General features: G+C 42.4%; 1 protein-coding gene across 2 annotated transcripts; it reads right to left on the bottom strand.

Annotated features, from left to right (window-relative positions):
- PPTC7 (protein phosphatase targeting COQ7) lies at positions 1 to 27522 on the bottom strand. Of its 2 annotated transcripts, XM_053472967.1 has the most exons (6): positions 26891 to 27504; positions 9770 to 9949; positions 5603 to 5801; positions 3821 to 3944; positions 738 to 867; positions 1 to 474 (listed from the first exon to the last, which is right to left on the bottom strand). In XM_053472967.1, exons 1-6 carry the CDS (start codon positions 27090 to 27092, stop codon positions 416 to 418), a joined length of 894 nt encoding a protein of 297 aa, XP_053328942.1. In that variant the 5' UTR covers positions 27093 to 27504; the 3' UTR covers positions 1 to 415. The 2 variants fall into 2 exon arrangements, with proteins under 2 accessions (XP_053328942.1, XP_053328949.1); XM_053472974.1 differs by lacking the exons at positions 1 to 474; positions 738 to 867; positions 3821 to 3944 and adding an exon at positions 4388 to 4885 and having other exon boundaries at positions 26891 to 27522.
- Positions 27523 to 27951: the final 429 nt, after the last annotated feature.

Here is a 27951-nt window from a genome sequence, read left to right on the forward strand (position 1 = left end):
TTCTTTTTGGTAAAATGGGGAAAATACTATAATAAAAATAACTGACATATTATGTACATTAATATATACATAATAAAACAAAAGACAAAAAATGAATCAAACACATTAATGTTATATGGGTTTCATATGGTATGCTCCTATATTTTTTTTTTATTATTATTATTTTTCCTTCAATCAGGGTACATTTTTAAGCTGGTTCCTTTAAAAAGGTCCCATTCGATGCTTCCATGATTGCAGTTCCTACATTGACCTTGGTTGTATCAAACACAGATATAGCCTTTTTTTAAGGTCTTTCATAACTGGCCAATGAAATCAATTGAAAAGAAATAGTAATCCTGCCAGCAGGAAACAGTGCAACATAAATTTAAGAGTTCTATAGAAGAAAAAAAAAAATGTATCAGATGCTCCAGGAAGGTCAGTCTGTATATTCTGCTACTATAGAAAGAAGAACAGTGATATCATCTGGTTTTCCTCCTGCAAAAAAAGAAAAGTAAGGGAAATGTATATAAAACACAAGGATATCTGTACTGACTGACGTGCAGAAATACTTTTACACTTTTAAAAAAAATACAATATAATGTTTTAGATTGCATAATACTTGGCATGCATTTCCTCTCTCTCTCCATATTTGTATTATATACACACACACACACATCATAACTTTATGACAAAGTGATTGTTTTGCCGCCGCACAGTAAAAAGGTTAAATAACTAAGAACAAAAATGCATGTACTTACCTCTAACATTCAGTCCATAGTCGCATGCAAACTGTGCAAAAGGTGACATGTAATTTGGATCGTAGGCCAGGTCATGGGCTTGCTCTGCAATGCTACGCGCCGTCTGCTGTATACTCTCATAATTGGTATTCTAAAGCGCAAAAAGAATAAAAGAAACGCCTTTACCCAAGGGAACTCGCCACCAGTACTTCTTTACATCCGATTTATTATGTTAGCTATAGACTTGGCAAACAGCCAAACAATATGGTTCGGTTATCATGTAACATAATTTTCTGTTAGTGACCAATTCATTAGGGCTAAATCAAAATCTGGAAAGAAGAAACAAAAAGGGCAGAGGAATAAACTCATTTCACATTGAAATGTTCTAACAATAGGGACCAAATGAATGTGTGTGTTCCAATACTGCAGTAAAGATATATGCAAACATATCTACATCACATTGGGTTCAGGAATATACACAAGACCTGTAAAGAATGGAGAAATGGGAAAAGAAGTGTTCATACCAGCGACTTTAATCAAAATGCAGTATGGAGTGATGAAAGTTCATACGCACGGAAGACAAAGGGATAAAGCAGCCTTCGGTCGTTTGACTGTTCACATTCACTTTATCTTTAACCCCTTCGCGACCTTTGCCGGTTCAGGACCGTCATGACAAGAAGGTCACTAAATGACCTTTGACGGTCCTGAACCGTCAAAAAGTTAAATAAGCTTAGAAAGTGATCAAGGATCACTTTCTTCGCTTAAACGGCCTTGCTGCAATGCCTCGATGTCGAGGCATCCAGCAAGGCCGAGATCGGCATCGGGGGCCATGTCTGGCCCCTCCCCGGGGCGTCAACAGCCGCCATACATTGTATGGCGGCGGACGCCCGTTTTAAAAGCGTTTAGGAGGCGATCAACGATCGCCTCCTAAACTTAAATGGTGTCGCTGGAATGCCTCGATCAGGAGGCATCCAGCGACACCAAACACTTACCTTTAGGTGGGCTGTGACCGCTCCGGAGAGCGGTCACAGCCGCAGCTGCCGGTGATCTTCGCCATCAAGTAAGATGGCGGCGGCCCGGGAACTACAACAATAAAGACGAAAAAGTTCGCTAGAGGGTCTCCAGACCCTCTAGAGAACTGGCTCCACTTGCTGGTTGAATACAGGTACTGCATTCAACCATGCAAGTCAATGGAGCCCAGCTTTCTAATCACTATGTGATTAGTAAAATATTCAAAAAAAAATAAAAAATAAAAAAATGGAAAAAAAAAAAATGTGCTAACATTTAAAAATAATTATGCAGTGATGTCACTAGATGAACCATCCAGTACCAGCACAATGTGTAAAAAAAAAATATAAAAAAAGTATTAAAAAAATAAAAAAAATAAAAAAATAAAGTTTATTATTTTGAGCAAGTGCTAAAATTTCTCAAAAATCTCAGAGTTAAAATAAAAGCACTTCAAATACCCAAGGGGTGTCTAATATATAAAAAAAATGGCTGATGGGGTAAATTGGAGTGGCCTAGCTCACAGATAGGGCATAGGTACAGACTGACCAAAATGGAGAAAAAAAGCGCACTTCCCAAATGTGGCATTTTAAATCTGAAACAACCCGACAAACCCATGCATGTCGGGTATCACTGCACTCAGGAGATGTTCCTGAACACATATTGGGGGGTTGTTTGACAGTGACATATACCAGCACCTGTATATCTATAACTAAAGTACAATTTGTGTGAAAAAAAATTACTATTACAAAGTTTGACAAAGTGTAGTTCTATAATTGGTGCATGGAAAGGGTTAAAATAACAGCATTCGGAATACCCTGGGGTGTCTAGTTTTCCAAAATATATGGTTTGAATGGGTTAAATTGAGTTAACCGGCTTCAAAGATATTCCAAAGAGGAGATGGAGGCAGAATGACCAAATGACCACTTGGATTACGCATGCCCCAAAAGTAGCCTTTTACCAGCCAAACAATCTGACAAACCCATGCATGTGGGGTATCGCTGTACTCAGGAGATGTTGCTGAACACACATTTGGGGGTTGTTTGATAGTGGCATATACCAGAACCTGTATATCTATAACTAAAGTACAATTTGTGTGGAAAAAAAAATAAAAAAAATTACTATTACAAAGTTTGACAAAGTGTAGTTGTATAATTGGTGAATGGAAAGGGTTAAAATAACAGCATTTGGAATACCCTGGGGTGTCTAGTTTTCAAAAATATATGGTTTGAGGGGGTTAAATTGAGTTAACCGGCTTCAAAGATGTTCCAAAGAGGAGATGGAGGCAGACTGACCAGATTTGTTAAAAAAGATTTGGAAATCATAAAACGCTGCTTGTACTTATTGCCCTATAACGTACAAAAAACAGCAAAAAAACATAAAAACATTGGGTATCTCTAAACTCAGGACAAGTAGTAGAATCTATTTAGCTAGTTTTTTTACTTGCTTTTTTAGGTGAGTAAAAGATTTTTCAAATAAAAGTCATAAAATGTCTTTTTTTTCAATTTTTCACCATGTTTTTTTTATTTTTTTTATAGTAAATAAGATGATACGATCAAAATAATGGTATCTGAAGAAAGCCCATCTTGTCCTGAAAAAAACAATATATAACTTATGTGGGTACACTAAATGGGTGAGGAGAAAATTACACCTGAACACAAGCACCACAAAAGTGTCAAAACAGCCTCGGTCCCACAGGGTAGAAAACGAAAAATGAGCCCGGTCCTTAAGGGGTTAAAGTAGTATTGTGTACCCAATGTTGAAAATTCACACAGTTGTAATATAAATTTGTTAAAAATATGGATTTATTCCTCTGAACACTAAATGCCATCAGAAATCAATTTGGTAGGAAGAGTTGATTTGATTAAACCAGGTACTGAACACGGAGCTTTGGTGCAAGGAAAACCAAAACCACGGCATTAATTAAGGTGATGCTGCACCGGTTGGCTCCTTGAAAATAAAGCAAATCCGTATTTTATAACGTCATCTGAGAAAAACTGATTCAAATCTATAATATCTATAGATGCATTATAAACATTTATTATACACATATAGATATTTAAAATTACCAATATTAATAATAATAATAAGCTTTCTACCTTTAACTTCTTGAGCTCCTGTAGAATCATATAGTCAGGCATATTGTCAAAAAGTCCATCAGTTGCTGTCAATATAATATCTCCTAGTTGAACATCAAATGAGCTACTGTCAGCAGCATCAGGGCTGCAAAAAAACAAAACCATAAATGAGTTATGTTAGTAGAATTGAAAGTCGGAAATCAATGCTATACACACACACACGTAGTAGATGTCTTACTGCAATCATACGTTACATTAAAAAGAGTTAAAGAGGCGCTCCAGCAGTCATACGCACTCCAATGCATAGGAGAGCCGAGTGATCCCTTTAAATATTCGTGCAGACGCTTGGGGAGATTCTGCAGAGTACCCCCACGTGTATTTGTCACTTCCCCTGCCTCTTAGCACGTTGTCTTGCAGAAAATGTGTTTGACCTGCTGCTGGTATACTCACTGCCAGGCAACTCCAGCGCTATTACAACAAGGGTTCTGGGGTGGATCTTACAAAATTCCCCTTCTGCATGCGCAGAGAGCACTCTGATTTCAATGGGAATGCTTTCTCGTTACCGATTGGCTGCTGAGATGACCAGAGAAGGGGCATTGCAGCTTCTCCTTATGGGAAGTGCTTTATTTGTCTTTAGTTTTCCTACAGGTTTGATAAATGCATATTAAGTCACTCAAAGTACTTTAATATGCATTCCTTGTTGTGGAGGCTGCATGGAACATTAGTCCCTCTCGGTATATATTTTACATGCGCAGCTACACGGAGCAGTGAGTGAAGCACCAAGCTGGAATCATGTGTAGCTCCTGGATCAAGGTTCAGGTCCAATGTTCAGGCTGGTGCTGAATGCTCATCTCGTGCCAGAATCTGCTTCAACTGCATGGGAAAAAAAGAAAAGCCGCATGCAATCCTATGAGCAGGCCGGTTTCCGAACACTCCCACCGGGGGCTTGCTGCCAAGTGCCGGCTGCTTTTCTTTGCTAGGACACAGTGTGCTGTAGGACATTTTTTCACACTGATGAGAGAGAAACATGAGATCACTTTGATCACATGTCCCACACAGCCCTGCTCTCCAGAAAGCTTTCCTCTACTGTAATAAGAAACATCAGATGCAAACACTGAGCTCAATCACAGAGCATCATCTACAGGTCTGCTGTATAGAGGCATGAAAAATGCATCATTAAAATAACTTTACCTTTTCAGATGATACAGTGGGTTATTGGAATAAAATTAACTTATGTAATCTGTATTCTATTTAGAAACATCTTCAGTAAACATGTTGTAGCTTACACGTGTATTTTGTTTCATATGATGACAGTTAATGGAAATAGTATGTGTGTATGTCTTTGCGTGTATGTTCTCGTAATTAGTATCCCCTTGTTAAGCTTTAAGAAATGAACAGCTTCACTGTTCTGGCCCCACGCCAAACTAAGCAGCATTTTAGCAACCAATTCAGGAGGCATGGCCTAGGGTTTCTTGCACCCTCAAGAAACGTGTCTAGCGCTTGCAGAAGATAAGCCGGTGGCAGCAACCGCAGCTCAGAGCCCTAAGCAGCTCCATAAGCTTGTTTATTTGGTAGGGCTGGTCTTGTGATGCAGCCGCCATTTATGTGTTGTGGCTGGGTTCAATATCAATTCCCACGCTATAGATTTGTATATAGGTTTGTTTCAAAACTCACCACATGAGTCACCCCCTGCGCTAATTGGTACCTTTCTTTTTAATAACCCATTCACTAGCACGCAAGACTGTACCACGGACTTCACATAGACATGTATAGGTAGCTCCATGCTACAAGAGGCCTACATACCTGTCACTGAGCACAACACCTTCAGCCTCCGGAGGGGCTATAGAGAGCTGGAACGGAGTGTTGAAGTAGTGCTGCTGCTCATCAGACCGGTGGACCACTTCGCCGGCTCGGACCACTAGAAATCCAGAATCACCTAAATTTGCAGTGTGTAAACGATGACTTGTTCTGTCCAAAACTACTAGACAAGCTGTGCTGCTTCCTTAAAACAAAAAAAAAAAAAAAGACACGGTTGTTAATGATCAAATCCATTAGCTTATCTATTTGGGGTACAATACATACATTTTTTGATCAACTTCACGTTTCACAAACATTTATAGCCATTAAGATCCAACAAGTCTTGTCATACCCCTTGAATACATGTATTGTAAGATGTGCTGCGTAAATTGTTGGCGCTATATAAATAAAAGACAATAATAATAATGTCAGCTTCTATGACCTCACTGGGCCCTATAAGTGGGTATAAATCTTGTAGTCTCACCATTTAATGTATACAAAAAACAAAAACTGTCTGCGCTTCTTACCCTAATAAAGTTGGCAACAAATATATAAACATAATATAAATGAGAGGTTTTGGTTATATGAATTGGCCAAAGCATAATTAAGCTCACCCGCCACGTCAAGGCACACTCTCAATAGGGTGAGAACCTCCTACGTAGTGGACACACAAAGCAGGGTGAGCTTAATTATGCTTTGGCCAATTCATATAAACAGTTTTTGTTTTTTGTATACATTGTTTTTTGTATACATTGTACAGCCAATACACTGTTTCTTGCAGCATGCTTACACCTGTTTGGTAGGCCTCGTATTATACATTTGTATTATTTGAGCCTGTGACTAGCTTAGCGCACCGACATTTCTTCTTTTCCCTGTTTGCACATGTTTGAGGTTGTTGGCTCCTCATCAGTCTGGTTGCAGCTTGCTGTCCAGGGGTTAATAGGGAGGAGGTTTAATTGCACCTCCCCCACACATTAATAAGGTTTTGGTAGCAGTATAAACTGCTTTTTGTGCCCACTATGTAGGAGGTGAGAGTAGGTTCTCACCCTATTGAGAGTGTGCCTTGACGTGGCGGGTGAGCTTAATTATGCTTTGGCCAATTCATATAACCAAAACCTCTCATTTATATTATGTTTATATATTTGTTGCCAACTTTATTAGGGTAAGAAGCGCAGACAGTTTTTGTTTTTTGTATACATTGTACAGCCAATACACTGTTTCTTGCAGCATGCTTACACCTGTTTGGTAGGCCTCGTATTACACATTTGTATTATTTGAGCCTGTGACTAGCTTAGCGCACCGACATTTCTTCTTTTCACCAATTAATGTGTCACATTGGCCCACTAATCAGGTTATGCATAATTTAGAATCCGCTAAAATACTTTTAGAGGGAAAGCGCGTACAAAGGGAATGACAAATTTCTGCTGATATCATGTAGACCAGACATTGGACAATGGACGGTCCCTAAACCCATTGAAAACAATGCATTTTGAGCCTGTACATGTACGGGCTTAGTCATTAAGGGGTTAAAATCATAACATTGTAACATAGTATCTTATTATAGCATAATAAATTATAGGAATACACTAGTTCATGTAATAATGTATAATGTTCCCTGCCTCAATAGCAATAGCTTATACACAAACAAATACATAATATACGTACACATGCAAAAAAAAAAAAAAAGGAAGCACGTGCTAGAAAGTATATAATTATATATACATACACAATATATATTGTATATATTTGCAGGTTCTGACCAGACTTTGGGGTTAAGCACCTACCACACAGGTGACCATTAATGGTGTCCTGAGATGGCTTTTAATTGGGTCTCATTGGGTTAAAATGCAGCACAGTTCCACTGATTCAGCTCATTGTAACCAATACAGCCGTGAAAAATTATATGGGACTCGCCAAACTTGGGGTACTTTTTGCGAGGCTAAGCAGTATATGCCATACAGTGTTATGTAATCCCCTATATTGATGTAGTATTTGCTGGGTGTGCACTGAATCCTTGCTTCGTTTATAATATATATATATATATATATATATATATATATATATATACCCCAGTGTTAAAAGAAGCCGTTTAAGACAACCACATATTAGGCCGTACAGATTTCTAGAACAGTGCCAAGTAAAGACTGAAAAGTTCAATTACAGGGTTGGCATAAGCTAAAATAAGAACGGCTTATGTGTATTGAACTATCACATGCTTCTAGGCCGTTTCCCTGGAAAGAATTCCTTTAGCTTGAAGACCAAATAATATACTGTCTGTATACATATATACAACTGATCAAGATACTGGTCTTGAAACCCGCCGCTTTGAACAGGATGCACGGCAGAACTGTTACCGTTGTATGCAGGTCCATATGTATAATATATTTACGTGCGTGTGTTCATTGACGAAACGCACATGCAACTTTTTCTTTGGATGCTCCTTTATGTTAACTGTAATAGTAACCCCTTAGCCACCCCATAACATCGCAGACCCACCATACTTCTAATAAGACATATGAACACTGAGGCAAACCCGGCTGTTAATCAGCGGGAATATTATATATAATAAATAAAATCAGCAACCTCTAATTATTAGGGTGTTAAATTCTTTACAGAGTTACAGACGCTGTGGCTGGAACAGGCTTCGTGTTGTATTAAAAACCTTGGCATTTTGTGGCCCGTGTTATTAATACTATGGGCTATACTTGGCCAGCAATAAAATGGTCTCCCGTGCTTCGGAAGAACATCCCGATCCTGACTGACCTTTACATTCACATTAAGAATAACATCTGCTCTATCACAAGGTCCGTGTTATAGAGATGGATTTCAGTTCATATCGCTTGCTGGTATAGTTTAGATTGCAGGAACTCATTACGAATGATAACCAACATTTTAGATTACCCATACTATACACTACATTATTTTAATACGCTGAGAGTGATAGGAGTGAATAATTAGGCACTTAATATTAAATAGAAGATATAGTGGAAGATGCCGACGGTTCTGACGCTTAGATTAAATCAGGTTCCAGGTTAAGGCGACAAACCGCCTGCGTTGTACAGAAAGAGACAGAACTTTATGTTCCTGATTGGAAGGCTTTATGTTCCTGATGGGAAGATATGATACCCAGCCTATTTGATTAAACATCGTTATTAACAGCAGAAAGGATACACAATGTGCTGAAAGGTACAACCATACAGTTATCAAAAGTATAATGCTTTACAAGAAAATACTACATGGAAAAAATGGCATATTTAAAGAACATGTTCACGTTCCCACTTTGCAGCAAGGCTGTGTTCCCGGCTTTGTCGAAAGGGTGTAGCACAGCGGACATCGGCTCTCAAGGGATCCATGTATACAGTAGATATATAGGTGAAAGGTGACCATTGTTAATGTTATTTGCATACGTCTACCCAGAACCAAAATATTTCTGAGGGCAAAACAAGCTTTCAGGCTTGTCTGGTGGATGTAGATAAGGCCTTAATAATGCTACTGTTACCCCCTTCATTTAAAGTGGAAGGGTTTTCCATCATCTTTACCCGCCATAACTTTTGTTAGCTGTTTAAATGGAAAAGCTCCCTATAATTATCAATAAAAAAACCATAATAATGAGAAGGAAGCAAGTACTTAACAGGAGTTTTTTTCTCCCCAATGAGTGGGTGGCATGTTCACAACTTAGTTTTACTCACTATAAAGCATCATTTTCACATTAGTGACGCATATTCTTTCTTTGAAATATAAGAACGTTAACCTGTTCAGCATCAGTTAGCATGAGCAACGTGCGCATTTCTCGCGACAACAGCATTGATCATTAAAAATAGTAATATTATAGACATATGATACATCTTTACCTGTCCTGATGCACAACTCTACTGTATGAGATCACCCTGTTGCCCGGATGACTCGAATATACAATACTATATAGGAAGATGCACAACGCAGTCAAATTAGTTATCGCTAATAAACAGCCTTGTGCTTTTGAGATTTTTTAAAAGGAAATATCTGTCACTTAAGATCAGTGGTCAATGACCACATTGCATCCAATAAATCCAAGGTTATAACTGACCAGTTACGTATATATTATATATAACCTTACTACCAGTTGTTTACATCTGTGTATGCACTTTGGGTAAGAATCCATATTTAATGAGAGTAATGGCGCATTGCACTCACCTAATAAAGGTACTTTGTTCTGGAGCAGCTCACAATAACTAGTCGTAAGTATTCCAACAGGGTTGGTTGGCACAAACCGTCCTTCTTTCACCAAACGTTCACAAGTCCGCATAAGAGTCTCTGAGAATTGAGAAGGGTCAACGCCATAGTCTCTCCATCCTCCAACACCATCGGCCACACCTGAATGAACAGAATCGCAAACGAGGGTCAAGACATTGGCTGAAACATCAAGATTAACAGACACCAAAATCCTAGAGCATTTGCATTGTTACAATAATTATATAACTAGTTTACCATTGGGTCCGTCATTTATGATAGAGGGTCTCTAAATGCACTACCTAAAAAGGCAAAATTAGAACATATGGTATTATGAGCCTGACTAGAAGAGTGACAAACAAGAACCTGAAAACGGCTGAACACTAGCAAACTGACAATTGTCGATCAAAAAGAATGGGAACGGTCATTTAAATGGACAAAACATCATCAAATGTTTAACATGCCTTTCTAAAGGGAAGCCACAGACTTGGCTGCTGAACGTGCCTTAAAGGAATAGTAAACATCTTCTAGGAACAGGAAAAAAATCTTAAAATCGGCTCCACAGATGCTTCTTCCTTCCCTACCAGCTTCTATTTACAGCTAACGTCGCTTTCTGTAAATACGATTTTCAAACTGCTTTTGATATCTACTAACATGGCTTCTCCTCAAAACGGCAGACGCAAAGTATCAGAAATAAAGACTTTCCCTCTCTCTGCTTTAGGTCTCTTATAGAAACGAGTGTTTTATTAAGTCTTATTTTGAGAAATGACAAGGTCGTTCCTGCCTAAACCGGCCCTGTCTGCTTACAACTGAAAGAAGGCAGTTAATCCTTTTCGCAGCAGACCGCTGCAGTACGGAGAACGTCGTCTGTGATCGCCAAACACGCGTTCTCACGTTGGTCTCTACTCATTGCGATCGGAACAAAGATCTCTTACTGTGGAGCACCTCAGATCATACAGTTTGTGTGGCTAGAGGCGCTTGACAGACCCAAATATTCCTAATTAATTAAACATACACAGGTAATAAGTAATCAGCGGCACTGACAATAAGACTGAAACACAGTCATCACAACAGAGAAAACACTGCAAACCAGCTATTGCTTCTGTCCTGGAAGCCGCTGCAAACATCTGACTCAAAAATAAAAAATGTACCTACCAAACAAACATTATTCCAGGAACAGGTTTACACGCTGGGATTTTCAGTTATTTATTTTTTAACATGCCGACTTTTTAAGCCTCTTCTGTGGCTGTACTTATCTGATATTTAAAAGATTAGGCATGAACCCAGGAAGATGGAGAAAATGCAATGTTCCCTACACCTTATGGGGACACTGGTCCATCCAGAAGATGGGCACATCAAGGGAGAATGCAGAAGAGGTCAGGCCGCTGTAAAGCTATTCACTTGATTATTAGGAAAGGTTCTAGTTTAAAACCTGTCATGGGTCAAGAATACAAAAAGTAGCAATCTGAGATACGACAATTCCTCGTAACCCCTCTCGGACACTGATCCGTAAGGTCCTTCAAGAAAGACTTTTCAGAAAGAGAAGGGGATTTCACATTGACCGGCTTGTGAACTCGGTAATCTGATAGCAACCTGCTGCCAGACTGCACACTGCCTAGAGAGATTAATCCGACTGAACTCAATAGAGGCCAACGCTTCACCACCTGTTAGGAACAATAAAATGCATGCAGCATCTCAACTGCTCTATCAAAACGTAAATACAGCCCGCGGCCTATGTGACCAAGAACACAACAGTTTCTCTATTGAAAGGGGAACGGCTACTGTCATGGCTCTTATTGCTATGGTCATCATCTGAAACAACCTGTGTGGTATGCTTTTTATGTGGCACTGTAATTATTTTGGAGATATACTGTTCAACTGCTAACCTGATGGATGCACAGATCTATACGTTAGGATGGCAGGGTGGCATTATCTACCAATTTCCTGCCTGAATCTCCTCTTCACCCCAACCATACAAAGGCTCCCTGAACCGTTCAACAATCAGAGAAGAGACAAGAGGGATAACCATGCAGATACAGGGGGGGGATACCCCCACCCCTCCATTGAGCATAAGGCGGGTTTCTAATATGTGTATAATGCTTATTTTTAGGGCTGCAACTAACGATTATTTTAATAATCGATTAGTTGGCCGATTATTTTTTCGATTAATCGATTAATCGGATAAAAAAAAACAATATGCAAATTTTTCATTTATTTAAAAGAATTTAATGAACTGGATGTTAAAAAACAACTTAAAATTTACATTAACATTCTTATTTTGTTATGATGTAATAAAAAACAATATTTTCAAAGTACAAGAACCCAAACACAATATTTATGAAACAAAATAACCCCAAACATTCTGAAAAGAGGTGGACTATTACTGTTCAAGAAACTTTGCCCCAGCACTTTGCACCCAGCACTTTGCACCCAGCACTTTGCACCCAGCACTTTGCACCCAGCACTTTGCACCCAGCCCTGGCACTTTGCACCCAGCACTTTGCCCCAGCCCTGGCACTTTGCATCCAGCACTTTGCACCCAGCATTCAGCACTTTGCACCAGCACTTTGCACTTTGCACCCAGCCCTGGCACTTTGCACCCAGCACTTTGCACCCAGCCCTGGCACTTTGCACCCAGCACTGGCACTTTGCACCCAGCACTTTGCACTGTGCCCCTGCACCCAGTCTCTAACTCTGCCCTGCACCCAGCCCTGCCCCCACATTCTGCCCTGCCCCCACACTCACACTCTGCCCTGCACCCACTCTGCCCTGCACCCACACTCACACCCTGCCCTGCATCCCCACCCCCACTCTGCCCTGCACCCAGTCTCCCACTCTGCTCTGCACCCACACTCACACCCTGCATCCCCACTCTGCCCTGCACCCAGTCTCCCACTCTGCTCTGCACCCACACTCACACCCTGCATCCCCACCCCCACTCTGCCCTGCACCCAGTCTCCTGCCCTGCACCCCCCACCCCCACTCTGCCCTGCACCCCCACCCCCACTCTGCCCTGCACCCCCACCCCCACTCTGCCCTGCACCCACACTCACGAACCACTCTGTGCGAATGGAGCCACTCGCACAGAGCGAACCGCTCTGTGCGAATGGAGCCACTCGCACAGAGCGAACCGCTCTGTGCGAATGGAGCCACTCGCACAGAGCGAACCGCTCTGTGCGAATGGAGCCACTCGCACAGAGCGAACCGCTCTGTGCGAATGGAGCCACTCGCACAGAGCGAACCGCTCTGTGCGAGTGGAGCCACTCGCACAGAGCGAACCGCTCTGTGCGAGTGGAGCCACTCGCACAGAGCGAACCGCTCTGTGCGAGTGGAGCCACTCGCACAGAGCGAACCGCTCTGTGCGAGTGGAGCCACTCGCACAGAGCGAACCGCTCTGTGCGAGTGGAGCCACTCGCACAGAGCGAACCGCTCTGTGCGAGTGGCTCCATTCGCACAGAGCGATTCGCTCTGTGCGAGTGGCTCTGTGCGATCCGTGCACATAGACATGAAGAATACTTACCTCCGGAACGCGTCACATCCGTCACGTAGCTAAAAGAAGGCGGAGACTGCAGAGCGTGTAGCAGAAGCGGGGAACGCTCGCGGAGGTAAGTAAAAGGAGCCGAGTGCTCCAACAACGAATTGATCACTCGATTAATCGATAACGGAAATCGTTATCGATGATTTCCGTTATCGATTATTATCGATTTTATCGATTCGTTGTTTCAGCTCTACTTATTTTAATCACACCACCACTAGATTTACTGCACATAAGTGGGCAAAAACAATTAACTGCAAGTACCAAAAAAGGAGCATAATATTGTGATAGATGACAAGGCCAACTGTGAGGTATAAATAAGCATAGAGAAAACAAATATATAATATATATATAATCAAGATTTTAAACTGGTTCCGCATCAGGGAAAAGAAACGCGATGCTGGGAACAGAGGGTGAGGGAGGGAAGAAGCCCCAGAGTACAAGGCACTGGGGGAAAGAGTTCTAATTTCCAGCAAGATTACACCAGGTGTATCTCCCTGTACCCCTTACAGAGCTATACCTGTGCCCCTAAAACGTATGCAGACAACTGTCAAAATCAGATGTCTTGGTACTGCTTCCTCTCGAAGATCAGCCCTGCTTGAAAGGTTGTACGATCATTCAATAGGAAGGTGTGTGCCATGGCTCAGACATCGACTTTTGGTTCAATGTGTGGTTTACAGTAATTTACTCTAAGTAGTATATTACTAGTACAAGAAGTGGCTGGAAATGCATTATAAACACACACACTAATATATATATATATATATATATATATATATATTTATTTTTTTATTATTATTATTTTTATTTATTTTTTTAAAATAAATTTAAATATTTACAGTCACTTAATCCTGGCATAGGCTTCATGTGCTGTACACCTAATTGTTCTGTATGGCAGCCACAGCTATATAAAGCATGTAATTACTCTGCATGCAATAACGTTATGTAAGCAACCTATGTTTAGTTTCATTGTAAGAGTCTGAATCACGCCAGCCGACTCAGAACCGAGCACAGTGCCACAACCTCCTGAAAACAATTCCTATACGGCCTACCAACGTGTGCAAAAGTGCCACGCTTACTGGGAATTTATAATGCAAACCTTCATACTCCGCGCAAGATGAACTACAAACCACAGGAAATAGAATATAAAACAACTTCCAAAAAAGGTATAAAAACTGGCAATGCATGAAATAAACAAAGAGAAAAACATTCCTTTTTAAAATGTGCCAGGGGCCAAAAATTGGTAAAAGTATCAGAAAGACATTTTAGCACTTTTAGGCATTTCTGGTTGAGGCACTCAGCACAACAGTGTAACTAATCAGATATTTTAGGAGTTTGTAAAGCCACAGATTCAGGCCATAGCTTAAGAGGCCACATTACGATATTTCACACGCAGCTATGGTTTTTGGGGCCTCATTGACGCTTATTGTTATATCCAATATTGTGGACACCCTGGATGTATTTATGTAGCCACAGTTGTTGCGACCGCCCTTCTGCCCCAGGTGCATTACAATATATTATTATTATTAGACTTTATTTATAAAGCGCCAACAGATTCCGCAGCGCTGTACAAGGTAAATTTTTTTTACAGATAACGACAAGTACAAGATGACAAGCAATTGGCATACAGACACAAGAGGAATGGAGGGCCCTGTTCCCGCAGGAACTTGCATATAAAGTATGGAAGGAGACAAGGTAAACCATCTGCACATGAAACGATCAACCAAAATAAATAAATAAATCCACGTTGGTAGATATTAGAGACAATGGCACGGTGGCAAATATCAAGCAGTTAAGTGACCATGTCAAGTTTGTAGCTCATGGTTGGCAACGATGCAGACAGGCTGTGCCTTGTTGTAAGTGGTTAAAAAAAAAACAAAAAAAAAAAACCCACAATGATTACTTACAAAGCAACAGTATTCGGGTGTCTTAAGGAGAGCAAGGCTGACAAACTATACATGAGGGTATTTCCACAGCTCGTGGCTGGGCGTGTAAAAAACATTTCAATGTCTGAATTCTCCCAAAACGCTTACAAGTCAAACCGCCAACTCCCTACCCAGAGGGCTTGGAGACTCAATGAGGAACAAATTCAAATATAAAATACACATGACATGTTTAGGCCTCGAGATGTTGTGATACAGTAACACACGAAGTCAGTCACAAGTAAACAATGTTACCCTGTGATTGATGGGTGTGTTACCCAGCACGGCACAGTGCGTTCTTCAAGCAAACTTAACCCAGGTGGCACCTGTCACTGATTCACCTTTAAAAGTCTAAGGGGGGGGTATCATTCAATTTATATCAACGTGAAGATCTATAGTGCTTAATTAAGCAACAACATAACTGAGAAGCTGCTTAAAAACAGGTTTTTAATGAAATACCGCAAAAGCGTAAAAGAAATTTATGATAGGGAGGTGCAAATGAATCAACACAAAATAACCTACTGGTGACCTTCAGAAGAGCGAGTAAAACAGAATAGTTCTCTGCCAAGAGTTAAGTTAAAGATTACTTAAAAAGTGCAGACTGCCAATACATAGGCACCTGAAGGACATGGAGATCAAATTCCGTCATCTCGGGGTAATGTTTCAGTAACGGTGTCAAACTGCTGAGACTGTGGAAGGTGTGAACCATGCCCCAGTGTAAAGTCCAGTTGGAATAACATCTCAAAAAGACAGCCAAAATACATATTCTCTCGTCAGGTGACTACACGTACTTGGAGTCCTCACCGCGGATGAGCAGAGACCCATTGCACGAACGGGTTAATGCAATGACTTCCTTCTACAGATGAAAACCGCCTTCACTATGATATATATGTGCACAATGCCTTTCTATATGAAATCATTGAATCCACATTAACCTTACACTATTTACTACAACAGCCCAACTGCGTATAGTTACATTGCATACATCAAAGTGGACACGACCATCTATACACGACCATATTTTAAAACACTCAGTGACGCATTATAGGATGGACCCTGCAAATATGACGCCTTTTGACAGATTTAAGAGAGTTAATGCACTTTTATCAACAAAAATGTAGAAATGAGGCGCTTCTTTCAAGTCCATTCCATGGGCCCGTAGTTAAGATATACTGTGCAAATGTGTGTTAGAGGTATATTACTCTACAGAAACAAAACATTCAGTGCCAGGTAGATGAACGCCTGTCACAGAAATGGTTAACCTGAACGTGTTAAATCTTTTTAAACTGGTCTTTAATCTAAACAGGTGTGCAAATAGCAACATCGTGGGATCTATACAGACTCCAGCATAGCAGCAACCAGAACTCGTGTATCACCGTGTCCCATTAGGATATTCAGAGCCGGAAAAAATGCCCAAATATTTTAGGACGATTAAGGAAAACAAATATGATCCAATTAGTAAGGAAGGAAATAAAGCATTTGTTCTAGTAGTACTAACTATTCCCTTGATTTATGCAAAACAGGAACAAAAGACATTCGGTGTCTCTCACGCTTGCACTGAATATTTGACGCACGTAATATCTGTGGTGCTGCCCGCAAAAAGCAATTCTCTTTCCCTAATCAACGGAATTTTGGAAACCTATTACTGTCATGCAGTTTAGAACAGTTTCTAACACAAGCTTTCCATAGGAAACGGAATCTACAACGGAACACAAAACTTTGTAGGACTAAGCAGGCAGTCCTCTGAAAACAAAGTCATTGTATATAAGTCCTACCTACAAAATACCGGTAGTTAAAGAAAAAAGGGAAACCAGGAAAGAGAGAAACTGCATCTCTCCAATGTGACCTTCAACATAACCCGATCTGACAGCCTCATACAATGTTTCCCAATTCTGGACAGAAGCCGGTTACCAGGGTGTCACCTTTCCACACCTTGGGAGAGAGAACAAGAGTTGTATATATCTTAAACATGTTATGATACTGGCAATTAATTTTAACAACATTGTTACAGTCAGCTCATACTGCTGCTAAAGTTTTGATACCTTTACGTTATTTCAAGAGAAAAAAAACCCTAACTTTTATTAGCCATTTTCAAGGTATTGGGCACTCCAATGCATACGACAGCTCAGGGGTACCCTTAAATGTCCATGGTGTCCCCACCTGCAAGTGCATGGGGGGGGGAACCGTGGACTCCTGCACCAGTCATTTGTAGAAGGCTCCTATAAACTGTTCACCTCCACTATGCAAAAAATACCTTGGTGGATGTTGATTTTATATTATACTCAAAGCAACAACAAAAAACGACAAAGAAGCTCTGTTTGTTATTACGGATAAGATGGGAATGTTTATACAACATATCATTTGATTTATTTAATTATTTCATAAATTAAAAGGTTTCATCTGGTTGCTTTAAAGACTAACAATAATAACCTAACCACATATGGATAAAGAGCATTTTGATGATTTGGTCAGTCCTTTTTGCCTGCTCAATATGGGGTTTATTCAATCACGAGCTGTTCGGTTAGTTGCAGTGACCTTATAAATGTAGCCCCATTTACCTAACCATGCATTACCAAGGGAAAAAACTGTCAAGTTTCTCTTGTAAGGGCAAAGTTTGTACTGCATAATGTACAGTTAAACTGATTGCATTTTCTTTGCATTAATTTGACTACCTCCCCAGCACTCGCGTCCAACGCTGTGCGCCCCCTCACATCACAGACACGTTCGATAACACTTTGGGTTTAATACTTTCAACACATACCCTCTCTGTCATCAATGTCCAAGTTATGAGTTAAATTCTTTCCAGGTCAATTATCTCTTGAAAATTAAGCATCATGTTAGGAGCTCTGAACTTTCTCAAAAACATATGTGACCTTCTTGGAGACTGAGTAACAAGTGCTGCATCCAGCGTTCCAAGCAAGATCTGATCCGTGTAAAGAGACAAGCCCACCACCAATACTTCTCACTATAGCAGGAGTGCCAAGTTTTTTTCTCCAGTGGGCGACTCCATCAGAACTGTATGTGCGCATGGGCCGCATTCAATTTTCATTGAGAAAACATGGCCCAACCTGCCCGAAATTCACAATATGCACTATTATTTATATGATAATATTTTAATAATCAGTCACCTAAAGTGTCACTAATGATGAATCAGGTTGCAATAATTATGTATTAATGTTTGGATTCTTTATTCGTGTGTAATTTTTTTTTTTCTTTTTAGCTTGGATCCCCCCTGTCATAATGATCAGATCCCTTCTATTGGTCAAGAGACATCTAACATCACCCCGCTCCTGACTGGCTCTGCATCGGTTTAAACTGCTGCAGAGCCTAAGGGACCAAAATTGATGTGGAAACATCTTTTACTTCCAGGTCATTACTGCTGAAGACATTTTTACTCTTGCAATGCTGGTGCGCCATAGGAGCACAGCAGAGAATATAGTTTGGAATGATCGGGCAGCAGGGGAGGGCCCACTACATTTTAACACCAGTATATATGTCCTTTGATGTCAAGGGGTTTTAATAAGTACCACAGGCGAGGAGGATTGTTCCACAAATATCCACACTGTCCCCTAAGTGGCAACCCTAGTTACCACTGCCAGTTCATTTTGGACGCACTTGCACTACACAATCCAACATCCTGCTTTGATACGATCTAGCACTCACCATTATATTACTTGCTACCAAATTCTCCATTTTCAGCCCTCCTAGAAAATATTACTTGAATGTGTATAACACTAAACAAGATCAGCCAAACCCTTTTACGGTATGAGAGAAAGAAAATATTGCGTGTAGGGCTGCAACTAACGATTATTTTAATAATCGATTAATCGGCCGATTATTTTTTCGATTAATCGATTAATCGGATAAAAAAAAACAATATGCAAATTTTTCGTTTATTTAAAAGAATTTAATGAACTGGATGTTAAAAAACAACTTAAAATTTACATTAACATTCTTATTTTGTTATGATGTAATAAAAAACAATATTTTCAAAGTACAAGAACCCAAACACAATATTTATGAAACAAAATAACCCCAAACATTCTGAAAAGAGGTGGACTATTACTGTTCAAGAAACTTTGCCCCAGCACTTTGCACTTTGCACCCAGCACTTTGCACCCAGCACTTTGCACCCAGCACTTTGCACCCAGCCCTGGCACTTTGCACCCAGCACTTTGCACCCAGCACTTTGCCCCAGCCCTGGCACTTTGCATCCAGCACTTTGCACCCAGCATTCAGCACTTTGCACCAGCACTTTGCACTTTGCACCCAGCCCTGGCACTTTGCACCCAGCACTTTGCACCCAGCACTGGCACTTTGCACCCAGCACTTTGCACTGTGCCCCTGCACCCAGTCTCTAACTCTGCCCTGCACCCAGCCCTGCCCCCACATTCTGCCCTGCCCCCACACTCTGCCCTGCACCCACTCTGCCCTGCACCCACACTCACACCCTGCCCTGCATCCCCACCCCCACTCTGCCCTGCACCCAGTCTCCCACTCTGCTCTGCACCCACACTCACACCCTGCATCCCCACTCTGCCCTGCACCCAGTCTCCCACTCTGCTCTGCACCCACACTCACACCCTGCATCCCCACCCCCACTCTGCCCTGCACCCAGTCTCCTGCCCTGCACCCCCCACCCCCACTCTGCCCTGCACCCCCACCCCCACTCTGCCCTGCACCCCCACCCCCACTCTGCCCTGCACCCACACTCACGAACCACTCTGTGCGAATGGAGCCACTCGCACAGAGCGAACCGCTCTGTGCGAATGGAGCCACTCGCACAGAGCGAACCGCTCTGTGCGAATGGAGCCACTCGCACAGAGCGAACCGCTCTGTGCGAATGGAGCCACTCGCACAGAGCGAACCGCTCTGTGCGAATGGAGCCACTCGCACAGAGCGAACCGCTCTGTGCGAATGGAGCCACTCGCACAGAGCGAACCGCTCTGTGCGAGTGGAGCCACTCGCACAGAGCGAACCGCTCTGTGCGAGTGGAGCCACTCGCACAGAGCGAACCGCTCTGTGCGAGTGGAGCCACTCGCACAGAGCGAACCGCTCTGTGCGAGTGGAGCCACTCGCACAGAGCGAACCGCTCTGTGCGAGTGGCTCCATTCGCACAGAGCGATTCGCTCTGTGCGAGTGGCTCTGTGCGATCCGTGCACATAGACATGAAGAATACTTACCTCCGGAACGCGTCACATCCGTCACGTAGCTAGAAGGCGGAGACTGCAGAGCGTGTAGCAGAAGCGGGGAACGCTCGCGGAGGTAAGTAAAAGGAGCCGAGTGCTCCAACAACGAATTGATCACTCGATTAATCGATAACGGAAATCGTTATCGATGATTTCCGTTATCGATTATTATCGATTTTATCGATTCGTTGTTTCAGCTCTAATTGCGTGCATTAGTCATTGAAATTTTTTGGTCTTAATTGTGGAAATTCTGAATCCACAGAACAAATACTTATATGGTGCAGTGACTCATCTCTGTTCTATCTTCTATTGTTTTCACACACACAGAAAAGACCCGGCACTTACACCAAACATACAAAAGAGACTCATTAAGAATTTGCGAAAGGACAAACAAATCCTATCTGCATTTATTATGGGCTATGCAATCTTGTTCTTGGCTCGGTGCTATGCAATTCAGATATCATTTTATTCACACTGTGTATGCTGCCATGTTCAGTGATTAGATATTTCAAAAGAGAAGCCTTGCAGCTTATTCTATTACAGCGACAGCTTGTTACCCAAAGTTTTCCCTCATCCTTGTAAAAGCGGGGAATCTGCTAAATGAGATTAAGCCTTTATGCCAAACGTAACAGCCCTAGAGGAGCCTGAATAATGCGTAAGGGTTTGCATTTCACTAGATGGCTTTCCAAGTATCCATTTGCAGAAGCACATAGAATGATCTGTAACAAGCGGCTACACCATAAGCGCCCACCTTCCTCAGAAACTAACTTGGATGACTTGCTAATAAAACATGGATACGAGCAGGGCTCATCACACAACTATTCTGCATTGCAGGAACATGCCAAGAACACGTGTAAAGTTAATGAGGACCTGGCTAGGAGCAGTCATATCATTTTACAGATCATTCCTTTCATTTTGAGGAACATAACAGACCTCTGCCAAGAACTTCCACTTTAGGATCTGAAGTCTATATGTAGGAAGAGAGGTTCTGCTTTGACAACAGTTACAGTCTAGAGCAGGCATGTCCAAAGTCCGGCCCGCGGGCCAATTGCGGCCCGCGTTCCGGACTGATGCGGCCCCCAAGTGAGCCACGGGACTTGGCGTCATCAGCCGGCGCAGGGAGAAGGAAAGCGCGAGATCTGGGCTTTCCTTCTCCCTGCGCCGGCACACACAGCCACACACAGCCACACAGCGGTGGGCGCGGCTTCAGTGTTGTGTGCCGGGATCTGACAACAAACCCCGGCGCACAACAGCTGTTGCCGCGCGGATCGCAAGGGAGCAGTATCGGAGGTATTTACCGGACATCCGGCTTAAAATCACTCAAGGGAGCCGGATGTCCGGTAAAGACCTCCGATACTGCTCCCTTGCGATCCGCTCGGCAACAGCTGTTGTGCGCCAGGGTTTGTTGTCAGAAACCGGCGCACAACACTGAAGCCGCGCCCACCGCTGTCCGTGCCCTCTGAACCCCGTGGCCTCGGAAGAAGAAGGAAGAACTGAAGAAGAAGAGGAGCGAAGAGCAGGAAGAGGAGCGAAGAGCAGGAAAAGGAGCTGTAAGGAGAAAAGAGGAAAGGTAGGAAAGCATACAGTGAGAGTGGATTGGTGTATGTGTGTGGATTGGTGTATGTGTGTGGATTGGTATATGTGTGGATGTGTATGTGTGGATTGGTATGTGTGTGTGGATTGGTGTATGTGTGTGGATTGGTGTATGTGTGTGGATTGGTGTATGTGTGTGGATTGGTGTATATGTGTGGATTAGTGTATATGTGTGGATTAGTGTATATGTGTGGATTAGTGTATATGTGTGGATTGGTATGTGTGTGGATTGGTATGTGTGTGGATTGGTATGTGTGTGGATTGGTATATATGTGTGGATTGGTATATATGTGTGGATTGGTATATATGTGTGGATTAGTGTATATGTGTGGATTGGAATGTGTGGATTGGTATGTGTGGATTGGTGTATGTGTGTGGATTGGTGTATGTGTGTGGATTAGTATATGTGTGGATTGGTGTGTGTCTGGATTGGTATGCGTGTGGATTGGTATGCGTGTGGATTGGTATGCGTGTGGATTGGTATGCGTGTGGATTGGTATGCGTGTGGATTGGTATGCGTGTGGATTGGTATATGTGTGGATTGGTATATGTGTGGATTGGTATGTGTGTGGATTGGTGTATGTGTGTGGATTGGTGTATGTGTGTGGATTGGTATGCGTGTGGATTGGTGTATGCGTGTGGATTGGTATGCGTGTGGATTGGTGTATGTGTGGATTGGTGTATGTGTGTGTGGATTGGTGTATGTGTGTGTGGATTGGTGTGTGTGTGGATGTGTATGTGTGTGGATTGGTGTATGTGTGTGGATTGGTGTATGTGTGTGGATTGGTATGTGTGTGTGGATTGGTATGTGTGTGTGGATTGGTATGTGTGTGTGGATTGGTGTATGTGTGTGGATTGGTGTATGTGTGTGGATTGGTGTATGTGTGTGGATTGGTATGCGTGTGGATTGGTAAATGTGTGAGAGTGATGGGTGTTATGCTGTACCATTTCCAATGTATTTTTCATTATATAATTATGCTCTAAAGTACATCATAACTCCCATCACTCTATACTGTTCTATACAGTGGCAGAGCTGGGAGACAGAGGCCTTGCACCCCCACCGCAGGACTCCTGAAAGGTAAGTGAACTTCAAAGAGGGAGAGGGTAGATAGTTAGGGGGGGTAGATAGGGAGAAGGGAGTGAGAAGGGGTAGATAGGGCAGAAGGGAGCGAGAAGGGGTAGATAAGGCAATCATACTCCTATCAAGCCAAGTCTGCGACTGCCTCCTGGAATCTGGGTATGCCTGGGCATGATAGGAATGTGATTGCTGTTAACAATTATATTTATATAATTAAATTATTATATATAAAAAAATTATATATATATATTGTTATTTAATTGTTTTGTCCTATTTTGGTGTGTTACTTACTTTTTTTTATGGTGTGTGTGGGGGGTCATATTCAGTTTCGGCCAGGTAGTTTTAAAGTGTGTGTGGGGGGGTGCCACATACAGGATCCGCCCTGGGTGCCAAATACTCTAGGTACGCCCCTGCCCTCCCCTACACAATTTCTTCATCAGATGCCCTTGTGGCTGTGTGTGCCGGCGCAGGGAGAAGGAAAGCCCAAATCTTGCGATCTCGGACGTCGCTAGATTTGGGCTTTCCTTCTCCCTGCGCCGGCACACACAGCCACAAGGGCATCTGATGAAGAAATTGTAGGCAGTGGCGGAACTACCGGGGTCGCGACTGCGACCGGGCCCTGGAGTTCTGCCAGTCAGGGGGGCCCAAGGGGTGCTGAGCGGTTGCTGAAAAAGGAGAGTGAGAAAGGGATAGATGTGGTATGCCGTTTTCAATAAATGTTGCATAAAATAGTTAATTTGCATTTCATTTTAATGGTTCAGAAAATGTCAGGCAAAATGGTCGGCCCTCGCACATGTTCACCTCATCAAATCTGGCACTCTTCGAAAAAAGTTTGGACATGCCTGGTCTAGAGTAACCTGATTAAATGTGCAGGAGTTGTGGTCTGAAGATGCTGTACATATTGTTGGATGAGGTGGATCACATAACAGTAAAAAAAAAAAAAAAAAAATGAATAATATCAACTACAAGTGTTCTCCAACCCCAAATTCCGATGCAATAGAAGATAGGCACCAGCTGTAAAATATTAGGAGTAATGGTTACTTGGCTGGGAGGCATGTAATGAATGCAGCATAATTTTATATAGTCTATGACTTACACATAAACATGCTAGTTGGAGAGTGGCTTTAGGGCATACCTGCAAAAACATGTAACTATATACATACAAAAAAAACTAAATCCAAACTGGTGATGATGCAACTGTTCTTACCCTAAATTTAACAGGAGATTTACCATTAAAACAAATACAAATATTGCAAATAAAAAAAGATGTTCCAATAAGATGGCAAGTTTCCTTTGTCATTGGGTGAAAACTATAAAGGCCTTATTGCCCTGGTGTGCTCCACTGGACATATAGAAATAAATAATCCAGTGACGCTTTTTCATGTCCACCAGCAAGCTACCAATGGAATATTCCAGTTGGCTGTTTTCCATTACTGTAATTTATAAATACAGGCAATGAGGGTTATGTATTAAAAACCGGTTGCTAAAACAATTAAAGTGAAGCAATGGGCAGGAGCATGCCCTCAGTTAAGTAGAGCGCACCACATTAAGCACACAGAGCTGCTATTATACGTGCGTGACCTGCCCACCATACAATGGTGCTGAATATACTTTATGAGTAAATGAGGGAAGTGATCAGGGCTGGAAATTTTCACTAGCTCACTTGCCAGTCACAAGTTACATACATCATAGGAAAAAGGGGGGGGGGGTTTATCTGATTTTCCATATACTTATCTCTGGGAGGTTTACTTTAGTCCTTATACAAATTATCAACATGTTCTAAATCATTGTCCAACCGCAGAATCAACAGCATAACATCACACTTAGACATAACTGGGGGTTTATTCACCAAGTATGAGTGGCCCTCAGCAATACCCATAGTTAAACCAAAGAAAATATCAATGCCCTCCTTGCCAGTATAAAGAAAAGGGGTCGCTCCTCCATAAAGAATAATCAAGATCAATTATCCACACAACTCACAATTAAATGAATAATGTTCTGCTAGTAATGTTTCTGCTAGTTGGTTAAACCTAGTAGGTGCTCTTTCCTCTACTCTGTCTAGGTTTCCCATGCAGCACTTTCGTTAAGACATGGCGTACAGAAGCTTTTAGAAGCAGCTCCCTAGTTTCGGAGACAAGTGCCAAGTTCCATTATGACCTTGGGCAAGTTGGTGCACAGGAGCTGTGTCTGCCCTTCAACATACAAGGTGGCAGTCACATCATCAGGTTACACAGCTCTCTGTACTTACGGCACAGTCATAACAAATACTAAGGGTAGCGGTCAGACTAATCAGTCTTTGAACTTAGCATAGCTACCCAACGATTTTGACAAGGTTTATGCCACAAAACTCAAATTTGCAAATTATGCAAATCCTAGACGAGCATTTCAGCGACGTAATGCTCAACAAATCAATCAATGCCAAAAGCTAAACAGGTTAGGGTGTTTAATGCATGCAAACAAAGTAGCTTAAGGACAGCGGTTTAACAAAAATAAATAAAAAGGAAATAAGGCAAAAATAAAAGTTTGGAATACCTGCCTCCTAAAGAGCAACATTGATTGGCTTACAAAGAGAGGCAAGGCTGGGATAGAGTTTCTAATAGCTTGCCAAGTATAGGTCAGGGCATTAAGGACAAAAAAGCAGGTCCTAACACATTGAACCCTTGGTCCAGCATCAAAACGCAACTTTAAAGGAGCCGAAAGTTCTGGTCATCACAGGTCGGACCTAAAATCTTCTGAAAGGTGTTTTTGTGCCGTATCTACTCTACTGGAGTACCGGCAATGGAAGTAAAAGCTTCATACACATTTAGCGCATGGACGCTGTAATTATTAGATGATTGTCCTATCATGGACTAAAGACAGAACATTCGGATGGGGCTGCGTTTTAAACATCTTTAAAGCTGCACAGTGACCCCCCTTCTGTGCTAAATAAACAGAGGTGGAATTAGAGGTGGGAGTGTCATTCTCAGAACAGGATGGTACAAGGTAATGCCGGTGCACACTGCCATTGTGTAGATTACAACTTGCAGGGTTACGCAACAAGCTGCACAATGCGTGTGTTCACTGACGACCCATGCCATGCAGAGCTCATAGAAACTCCGATGTCCTTCAGACGCGTTCCTAAAAGGATCAGCGCCATAAACCAGGCATAATCCTGCTGGAAATCAGCATCGGAGTGCAATTACAATTAACATATTCCGCTGGGAACAGATATAGACAAAGCTTCATTTTTAAGCATTTCTGAATAGTATGGTCCATAACAGACCAAAAGGGGTAATAAAAAGTGGTTTCTTGGTCAAGTGTGAGAACACAACTCACACTGTTCTGTGCTCACAGGCTTCACCAGCAATCGGCTATCCGAAAAGGTTATGCAATTTTATGTGAGAAAGTCTGAACAGGCCAGAGGCTGCACAGATCAGAGCAATACATTGCTTCAGGACATTGCAGGGCTTGTGGGTCATAAGGGAAGATCATCTTGGTATGATCCATGTCATTAGAACTTCAGTTACCGATGAGACACCGAAGAAACAACTAAACCGCATTCCCGCGACCGGTTCCCAGCGCGCAAGGGCGGGAGGTCATACAAACTACTACCACGGTTGGACAATCTGTGGCCCTGAAGCTGTTGCCAGGCTACAGTGTGCATCATCTGAGGGTGATGGGAGTTGTTGTGCAGTTAATCATGCTGCCCATTCCGAGGCTCTTGTAGCAAACATAACAGATCCCTGTTAACCTTGACACTGATACCCGAGTACGCAGTTTACCACTCACCGAGCACATCTGCTGTCCGGTGCCGGGCTACGAAGCACGCGTCGTCCCCGTAGCACATGCCTTTCTTCAGGATGCCCTTCCTCGCATCCTTCCCGAAGCCGCAGCTGGCAGTTATCAAGCTGTAGTCCCGGGAATCGGTCTGGGAGAGCCCACCCAGCACCGCTCTAGCTACAAGTCTGCCGTAAGAAAGTACCGACAACATGGCACCGGACGGCTTCCCGCACCTCTTCCTCTCCTCCTTGTCACCCTCCGTTTCACCTAGTGCCTCCTCTTCCTCACCGCCTTCTCCAAGGACACCGGAGGCTGTACCCCTTTTCGCTCTCAGTGAATCTTGTCTCTCGTTTCACTGACTCTGACCTTACCGCAACTCCGGTAAAAGCTCGCTATGCCTGCCTTTCCGTACTCTCCGTTCTCTGCCCACTTATTGCCGGCTCTCGCGAGTCAACCGAACCTGGTGCGGCGCCATCTTTAACTCTACTAACTCACACACTGTCAGTGAGGCCGGAGGAGGGTGGCAGCTGCGCTAAGTCACGTGCTTTGTGAGGCGTCACCAATACGCAACAAGGATTCCCTACAATAGCCGATACGCATGCAGCGTTTGTTATGTCAAATATGGTCACTAGGGAGCTGTTAACCCTTTGTTAACGCTCAAGCGATAAAGCACACAAGATGCTAGCACAAGGGCACTGGTGACCGTAACAAGGCGTGTTAAAGCCATTGGTCCTCTATGGAGAACTTAATAAAAGGCATGATGCATTTTACCACTTACCCCTAGCCAGGAGTAGTTGATGGTGCTGTTCTACCTACTCTATTGAAATGTGAAGAAATAATTTTTTAGTCGTGGAAAATTATTCATCATTTTTGTTAGTGACACCCATATTAAGAGCTCATTTTAATAGAAGGATTTTAATAGAATGCCACCCTTGTCAGTCCGTCAAATTTCTGTACTGCTAGATCTGTCCCAGGCCAAAGTAAGTGCTGTTCTTGTGAGGTAGAAGCATGTAAGACCATGCTCACAGAGCAGGGCCACTAAGTGCTGTAGCGCTTAACAATCACCTGTC

This window comes from Spea bombifrons, chromosome 1, assembly GCF_027358695.1.
Source record: "Spea bombifrons isolate aSpeBom1 chromosome 1, aSpeBom1.2.pri, whole genome shotgun sequence".
Classification (NCBI taxonomy): Eukaryota; Metazoa; Chordata; class Amphibia; order Anura; family Pelobatidae; genus Spea; species Spea bombifrons.